The sequence below is a fragment of the Idiotropiscis lumnitzeri genome, chromosome 2, assembly GCF_059441095.1.
Source record: "Idiotropiscis lumnitzeri isolate Australia: NSW breed Sydney's pygmy pipehorse chromosome 2, RoL_Ilum_1.0, whole genome shotgun sequence".
Classification (NCBI taxonomy): domain Eukaryota; kingdom Metazoa; phylum Chordata; class Actinopteri; order Syngnathiformes; family Syngnathidae; genus Idiotropiscis; species Idiotropiscis lumnitzeri.
Window position 1 is genome coordinate 14,558,864 of NC_142392.1, and position 9,483 is coordinate 14,568,346.

A 9,483-nucleotide genomic window follows, 5' to 3' on the forward strand; every position below is an offset into this window, starting at 1 on the left:
TACAATCTTGCAGCCCGACTGAACCACAGCATTGTTGCAAGTTCGGTAGGAGAAACGTAAACGTCCCAGTGCTGTTGCAGCAGCGGCTTCTCGGGGCATAGGCGGAAGTGACGCGAGAGATGACTCGCCGATGTGGCGTTAATTTAGTTGTTTTTTTTTTATCAACCGAATTAAAATATATAAAATATATATTAAAATAGAACAGCCATGGGTAAAAAACAAACGCAGAGGTAAAGAAATATATTTAAAAAATACGTGCTTAAAGCATGACGTCATTAGCAAGCGCGCAGCTTCCGAAGGGCCTCGACCACATCCACCGATCCGTCCACACCGAAATAAAAACAACCACCGCTAAATTCTTCTGATTTAGTGTGGAACTGACTGTAATTTTCTCACAGGATTTCCAGTGCTACTCTAAAGGACGACGACATAATTCATTAAGTCTTTGTGTCCCGATAACCTCATCTTCACGCGTTGATGCTTTTCGGCGTAGTTAGCTTAGCTTGTTAGCTAGCTAGCTAGCCGCTAACGAAAAGAGGCACATGACTCATCGCCAAGCAGAGATCAAGTGTGGATTTTTTGGGATTGGCGTTTGAATATGTGTGAAAGAACGACACCCAAGTACAAAGAGGAACTTTGTGGAATAAAAGAAGAGAACGAGCAACATCTTCAACTGCTGGGCGAAGTTAGCAAGCAGCCTCGTGTTGTGCCACTCAAAGCAGGTTTGTACACGTCTTCCTCTCATTTGCTTTGGAAAGAACGACTTTCTGTCGTTAGAAATATGCATCACAACATTAAGTTGTTTGGGGAAATGCGTTCACTGTTATTGTCATTTTATTTTTAAATGTTGCCTTTGTTGGAGTTGTGTCACCGTGGAAATGAGAAGTAGTTCGTAAATCAACCTTTGAACGCCAAACTTACTCCAATGCGTGTTCGTTTTTTGTACTCAAGAAGAAAAGGGTCAAATAAAGACTCAACAACTGATTAGAGTTCCGATATTTAGTTTCTTCAATTTCTGGAGTTAAGGAAATACTTCAAAGACATCTGGGCGGCTTTTTCTTAATCTCACGAGAAAACTGCACTCGGGCGAGCACAGTCGAAAAATGCGCCCCATCTTTCAGCCCAGCTTCAGTCTTTATAGGAGTTTTTTATGTCAAGGGTCATGTAGGTTGAATCGGTTGAATCGGTCGTCCTCACTCCCTCCCACGACACGGGTCCACGTCCAAGGGAAGGTCCTCCCCAGGTTAGTCATCGTCTGGATAGTTGATTCCGGTCTGGTCCCCAAGACTGGAACGCCAAGGCTGGCCTTCTCCGGCGGGCAGTCTCTCCGTCTCTCTCCTCGCTGGCATTCCTCTGTAATCTTGTTGGTGTGCATGTGTGCGTGTGTATGTGCACATGTATATACAGGTATACGTGTATGTGCATGTGTATGTGCAGGTGTAAGGGTGTGTCCGTGTGTAAGTGTATGTGTGTATATGTTCGCGTGTATGAGCAGGTGTATGTATATGTTTGTGTGTGTATGCGTATGTGCATGTGCTCCGATCTCCAATTGTTCTGTCTTTCGGAATGTGTTTTTTTGATAGCGTCTGTGTGAGTCCTGCAGTGCCCAATTTGGTATGTTTGCATCTCTACAGCCAATGTGGAGAATGTGCTTTTTCGTCTTTGTCCATGAAGTGCTGTCAGTGTGAGGGCAGCTCAAGGAAATGCTATGTGTGCAAATTTGTTCTCACTACTGAGAATTTCAATAAATTTCACACATTTCAACTAAGTACTATAAATTTAGCATATGAGAATAATATAAGAAATCAGTAAACATCAGGCCTACAATCCCAGTCATTCTTGTGACCCATGCTTCTAGTTTCATTTGATAAATGCTTCTTGTTTCATCCATGTTTAAAATATTTAGTAAATATGAACCTGCTAACTTTAATAAACGACATTCTGTCCCGCATGTGTTTAAAATAATGCCAGTATTCGTAATACAATCCTTCACCTTTTACTTGTCGGTTTGCCGAACATTTGTTTATGCCAAATGAAATCAGTGCAGAAAATAAAAACCAAAGAATAACCAATAGTGGGGGGTGAACTCCATTTTTTTTCTTTTTTTTGGATAAAATTTGAACTGATTATTTAACATTTTACATTTTCTGTTTTTTATATCTTGTTCGAGCAATTCCTTATGAAAGGAATTCTGCCTGACTCTGAAAAATGTGCACACTGCAACGAAACCTCAAAGGCGGTTGATAAATTTTAGTGAATAAAACACAGAATATTAATTCTTTTTTTTTAAAAATCAAGTACGTATTGGTCTTATTGTTTGTCTTTTTGTGTCCTGCAGACGTCAGTGAAAACGATCTCCGTTCTGTGAAAGAGGAGCCAGACTTGACTCACATCAAAAAGGAGGAGGAGGAGGAGGAGATCAACAAGTCACCAGTGAACGTTCTCCCTATAAAGACTGAAGATGAAAACAAGGATGTGAGTGAGGACAACAGAGGGGCAGAGCCTACAAGCAGCAGCCCAAGTCATTACGTGACAACAGAAGGTGACGAAGACCACCGGGGGCCATCACAAGCACATAATGAGGACACATTATCAGACGCTCATGACGATGATGATGATGGGCTAGCCAAAGGTGAAAGGGCATGTCACACTGACTCATTAACTTCAAAGCTGTCCTTAAAACCACACACAAGAACACACAGTGGAGAAAAAACGTTTTCTTGCTCGGTTTGTGGAAAATGGTTCTCTGAAAAGGGAAATTTAACAGAACACACAAGAACACACACTGGAGAAAAACCTTTTTCTTGCTCAGTTTGTGGGAAAAGCTTTTCTCTAAAGTCACGATTAAAAGAACATACAAGAACACACACTGGAGAAAAACCTTTTTCTTGCTCAGTTTGTGGGAAAAGCTTTTCTCTAAAGTCACGATTAAAAGAACATACAAGAACACACACTGCAGAAAAACCTTTTTCTTGCTCAGTCTGTGGTAAAAGCTTCTCCCGAAAGTCGCATTTAACAAGCCACACAAGAACACACAGTGGAGAAAAATCTTTTTCCTGTTCAGTTTGTGGCAAAAGCTTCTCTCAAAAGTCTAATTTAACAATCCACACACGAACACACAGTGGAGAAAAAACGTTTTCTTGCTCAGTTTGTGGAAAATGCTTCTCTGAAAAGGGAAATTTAACAGAACACACAAGAACACACACTGGAGAAAAACCTTTTTCCTGCTCAGTTTGTGGCAAAAGCTTCTCTGGAAAGTCTAATTTAACTAAACACACAACATCACATAGTGGAGAAAAACCTTTTTCTTGCTCAGTTTGTGGGAAAAGCTTTTCTCTGAAGTCACGATTAAAAGAACATACAAGAACACACACTGCAGAAAAACCTTTTTCTTGCTCAGTCTGTGGTAAAAGCTTCTCCCAAAAGTCGCATTTAACAAGCCACGCAAGAACACACAGTGGAGAAAAACCCTTTTCCTGCTCAGTTTGTGGAAAATGCTTCTGGAGAAAGCCATATTTAACAGAACACACAAGAACTCACAGTGGAGAAAAACCTTTTTCCTGCTCAGTTTGTTGCAAAAGCTTCTCTCGAAAGTCACATTTAACAAGTCACACAAGAACACACAGTGGAGAAAAACCTTTTTCCTGCTCAGTTTGTTGCAAAAGCTTCTCTCAAAAGTCACATTTAACAAGTCACACAAGAACACACAGTGGAGAAAAACCTTTTTCCTGCTCAGTTTGTTGCAAAAGCTTCTCTCAAAAGGCACATTTCACAAGTCACACAAGAAGACACAGTGGAGAAAAACCTTTTTCCTGCTCAGTTTGTTGCAAAAGCTTCTCTCAAAAGGCACATTTCACAAGTCACACAAGAACACACAGTGGAGAAAAAACATTCGCCTGCTCAGTTTGTGGCAAAGGATTCTCTAAAAAATAAACTTTAACAAAACATAGAAGAACACACAGTGGAGAAAAACCTTTTTCCTGCTTGGTTTGCGGTAAATGTTTCTCTCGAAAGTAATCACTCAAGAACACACACTGGAGAAAAACCTCTTCCATGCTCTGTTTGTGGAAAATGCTTCTCTGACAACTGGGCTTTAACAAAACATAGAAGAACACACCTTGGTGAAAACCGTTTTTCCTGCTCAGTTTGTGGCAAGAGTTTCTCTCAAAAGTCGTATTTAAGAAGCCACCCAAGAACACACACTGGAGAAAAGCCATTCAGTTGCAGCGTTTGTGCTAAAAAAATCCGCCACTAAACAGCATGCTGAGACACACGATTGTGATGGCGAGATTAGCAGCGATCCTTGAAGCTAACAAAAAAGACAAAAAACTGAAGGAACTGTCTCTTTGTGGTAAGATGTAAATGTGATTTTGAATAAAATATGATGTTTTGAATTTTGCAAAGCTTTTTTATTGACATTAAGCCAATGTGATCACTGCCAGAAGAACCATTAAGTCTGAGTGATGAGTTTTTGTGTGTGTGTGTTTACATCGAACATGTAAATGAAATTAATTGCCTTTGCCTGGAACAACATTTGTTAACATTATGCTTTTCAGTTGTCTTTTTAATCGTACCTAATGGAAAAGGTGTGAGAAGAAACTGTGCTTATGCAATCAGTGCCTTCCACAATCATCAATAAAATCACTTGTTCCACTTGCTCAACTGGCCTTCATTATGCTGTGAAAAGGTGAAAAACTGAACTAGAAGTTAAACTATAAAAGGAACCAGAAAGAAATGCAAATAGACTCAGTTTCTCTCAATGGCTTTAGTATGTCAGGAGTTGGCAACTTGATGGCGACTGGAGTCAGCGTTCATTTGTCACCACTGAGGAGATGATTCGCATCACGCAGTTCGTTGCTGCTGCTGTCTGAATTGGACCCGGGTGGCCCCACGCGAGCATCCCTGAATTTCACCGGCGGATCATCAGCTATCCCACGTCTGACCCCAGATTGTTGTGGAATTTTCAGCAGTAAGGGAAGATCAATGAGATAGTCTGGAAAATAAATTGTCTTTTGGGTCAGTCTGCAGAGTGATCTCAGTGGGAGAAGTGCTGGGAAGATACTGATGCACACAGGAAGATGAAAATTTATTTGACAGGAACTGTGGAATCTTCAAACAAAAATATATTTTTTCTGCATTTATCATGAAATATTTAAGTCCTTATATCAACACTGTAATAATTTTTAACACTAACATTTAGGACATAAAACAGTGACGTATTTTAATTCAAAATTCACAACCACGTCGCTGGCGAAAAACCCTGTAAAAAAAGGCAAAGGTTCAAGCATGTTGACATAAAGTATCACTTTATCATGTCAACTGTTAGTAATAGGGAAATACATTTGGAATACTGTCCAACCGACGACATGGTGTCAGATGTTTTAACAAAACCAGCAACAAAAGTAAAATTCAGTACATCTGTCAAGTTCATATTTATGAACTAAAATGTTTGGTCATATTGTTGGAATCTTAACTATTATCTGTACCAAAAGTTTACCAAAATGGTTCGAATTAATTATCTGACTCCATTAATGGTTAACCAAACACGACCTTCATTCATACAACAATTATGCACACTCGTTTTTGAGAGAAAGAAATGACCAGGAAGCCGGCAACTTCACACGGGAGCGGATTTATTTCTAACAGGAGATCTAATACAAAGCCTGGGGCTCGGTTCCTACCATTACAGCTCTGCGCGTCCCTGTACCCAACAGAGGACGACGCCCCGCCCGAGTTGCCCAGGATCATTTATACATTTCAACAAAACAAAGCAAAGACATCAAAGACTAGTCTCCTATTTGCTATGTGTCATCTGCAACTAACTTGAGCTTTCTCTTATTGGATATCTTCACCCCGCATGATGGCGGGTCAGCTCTTCCCATGTGCGCGCGCCAAGGCAGTTGTTCATGCGCTCAACTGCCCATGAGCCACTCGATCTGTTATTCCACTCTCACGGTCGACCGTCTGACCATCTCACACAACAGCACCTGGATGTCCTTGATGTCTGGAACTTTTCCGCGTCAGCTCACCCAGTTCTCCGACGTGCGGCTCGTCCTGCACAAAACATCTGCCACCTATGCACTTCACACAGCCTGCCCTGACCTTTTATTGTACATTGAATTAAAGCACAATCAGTACATATCTTTATTGCACTAAACTGAATAAACTTGTAGTCAATTGTATAAAATCCTTTAATCCCTCACATGGCCTCAGCGAACTGAGGCCGTCACCCCCACAAAAATAAGAATAGAAAAATAATCAAAACAGTAAAAAATAAAAATGTAGAATGATATATAAAAATTGTATTCCCTCTCATGGCCTCAGACAACTGAGGCCATTACCACTGACTCCGCCGAACCCCATGGACCTGCTGGCTGCCAGAGGAACTGGCTGTGGGCCCGACACGGGGATCATCATGTACTTGCCACCCAGTGGCAGCGGGCCCAAGGTGCGTTCAAGGCTTATAACTGTTGGAGACCTGATACTGTCATGACCCGCGTTGGTCATGTCAGTGTTTTTTGTCATTGTTTTTCTTCACCTCCCTGCCATGTCTTCATTCTGTTTAGTTTGTCAGCTGAGTAGGGGCGTTTCCCCTCAGCACTCCGTCCCCACCAGCCACGCACCTGTTCCCCATTAGCCGCGCACACCTGACTCCCATCTGCTCCCCTAATCAATAGACTATTTAACCACCCCTGTCTCGGCGGCGCTCGACGATCAGCCGCCGCTCCAAGTTCCTTTCTTGGGGGCGTTCCACGATCAGCCCGACGGACCGCCGCCACTCCGGGTTCCTGTCTCGGCTGCACCCGCCAGCCCACCGCCGCCCCGAGATCCTGCCTCTGCTGCATCCGGCGTCCCGCCGCCGCTTCTCGTCTCAGCCTCGTCAGCGGACTCCATGTGGCGTTCAGGTCCTCCCGGACGTCCCCCTGAATGGCCACAGTGGGACGTATTGATCTGGCCACCCGCACGGCCGCCTGAAGGGCCACGAAAAGACTCGCTGGTCTGGCCTCCCGGACATCCCCCAGACCGGCCTCGAGCAGGGGTTGTGGTCCCGCCTCCCGACCCCTTCCGCCCATCCTCGTCTTGGACTTTGTTTTTGCTTTTTCTTTTTTTGCCTTGTTTGGGACGTCTGGAATCCGTCCCTTGGGGGGGGGGGTACTGTCATGACCCGTGTTGGTCATGTCAGTGTTTTTTGTTATTCTTTTTCTTCACCTCCCTGCCATGTCTTCATTCTGTTTATTTTGTCAGTTGAGTAGGGGCGTTTCCCCCCAGCACTCCGTCCCCACCAGCCACGGACCTGTTCCCCGTTAGCCGCGCACACCTGACTCCCATCTGCTCCCCGAATCAATGGACTATTTAACCACCCCGTGCCGACAGCTCAGCGTCGGTGCATTGCTCCAGCTACACCCTCTATTCGCTGTTTCAGTCTAGTCACTTTCTGTTTATCCTTCGTTATTTTCGCACCCCGCCTCGTTCTGGTTTGTCCAGTTTCCTCGTTCGCCTGCCTGTTCATTTAATAAACTCCCTCCAAGTTACCTTGCCTTGGCTTCCCTGCCTCTTTGGGTCCTGCCCGCTACCGCGACGACCCCGCAGCCTGACAGATACAATGTATACAACAACATCCGCAAAGCACCATAATAGCTGTAAATACTGCCACTGAGATTAATATAGAGCTAATCAGACCTTTCCATTTACCAAAGACATGCAACCATCCTGACCTCATTTCCGAATCTACACCTGAATGTTCTTTCATCTTTTTGTTCAAAGTTTGCAAACCTTCCAATGCCTTGGTGAGACGCCCATCCGGTGCCGTGTTGTTTGGTGTGAAACTACAACATTGATCCCAAAATGTCCCGCACACTCCTTGTTTTTCAGCCAATAACATATCTAAAGCAATCCTATTTTGAAACGTCATTAATGAAGTTTTTGACAATTGTTCATGTACCGCCTCTAAAGCTTCTGTAGTAAAATTACTCAATCTCTGAGCGTTGTAATGAATATAATTTATGCAATCCACATTTTTGTTTGGGGTCAAATGCTTTCAAACCCTGATGCAATTTGGTCTGCTAATTTGTATTTTTCCGGGATCCCTCTTGGCACGCTTATCGTAACCAATCTCTCAGGCCTCTTTTTTGTCTATCCACACCGGACATCGGGACGACTTGATTGAATTGATCCCACTTTAACTGGTCCAAATCTACAGGTGTTGCACTCACCGGCATAATTAAAGTCACCAGGGAACACCTGCCAGAGGCATTGGTCGGCAGCCTGTCATATAGAAATTTCCCACCACACCACAACCAGACGTCTGCGCGGGAAAGCGGGGGTCCTGCTGGAAGAGACACATTCGTTTCACACCAATCCCACGGTATTTGTCCAATTGTCTGTCCTGTTCCATTCAATTTCAAACACGTAAAATTTTGCTTGGCCACCTCATTATCAAACCCTTGAATTCTCCAAATCAATTGTGAGATTGAATAATTTCGCACATATACCAACCTTGGGGTCTTGGTCACAAATTTTATAAAACAATATCCCCTGTGCGTCTGTCAACCTATCCGAGCTGTCCTCCCGTTCCTCGTACATGACCGTCTGGTTGCAGTGGTATTGTAACATCACAATTTTTGTCTCCACTCCGTCTGTCTAAAAAACAGTCTCATAGAGTAGAAGCAAATATACTAAAAGCGTCCTGCTAAATTAAATAATTGACCTTCTGTCCCGTAAGTGTTTAAAATGCCAGCAATCGTTATACAATCCTTCCAAAAAATGCATGCAGCAAAAAATATACTATGAAAAATATAAAATGACCCCCTGTCGACCCCACCCCCTAGTGGGGTCGATCCCAATCAAAGTTATATTAGACAACAAAAAGTAACAAATAAACTAGTGCCGTCCCGCGATTAAATTTCTTAACTAAATAATCGCAATAATACCATAATTAATTGTATTCGATCACCTTTTTCAATTTATTTGTGAAGCTTGTATCAGTCACTTGAATAATATAACGTAAACCCACCAAATATTATATCTATTTCAATTCCCAGACTGTTGTAAAAGCTTTCTTCGAATATAATCTAGACCGTTTCATCCTCACAGGCATTGCCCCCAGAAAAAATTCTCCAACGTATGAATTTAGTTTTGCTGATAATCACCACAATCCAGCAGTGTTGGTTCGCATTAATGTCCTAATGATATCCAGCTAATATAGCACAATATTAGAATTTGGCTTCGCAACATGGGAGAATCATTCCTGAATCAAATAAAATTTAGTTCACTGAGTTCAAATATCTAACTGTGTTTAGAGATTACCAATTAAGCCCCGAGCCAACGATCCAATTTTGACCGTTTTTTGTCAAATCTTTTAAGCAACCCAAATGAAATATAAAAATAAAATAAAAAATAAAAAATCCTAAAACTATAATAACGCAGATACCAAATTAAACCTTTTTTTTTTACGGGAAGAATAGGTGCTCTCCAAGACATAGA

The 9,483-nt window shown here is 42.5% G+C and overlaps 1 protein-coding gene across 1 annotated transcript; it reads left to right on the forward strand.

The window, feature by feature from the left end:
• The first annotated feature begins 393 nt into the window (after nt 1-393).
• LOC148341765 (uncharacterized) lies at nt 394-4,394 on the forward strand. Its single transcript, XM_088288599.1, has 2 exons — nt 394-722; nt 2,339-4,394. The coding sequence occupies exons 1-2, from the start codon at nt 599-601 to the stop codon at nt 3,931-3,933; spliced, it is 1,719 nt and encodes a 572-aa protein (XP_088144725.1). The 5' UTR covers nt 394-598; the 3' UTR covers nt 3,934-4,394.
• Nucleotides 4,395-9,483: the final 5,089 nt, after the last annotated feature.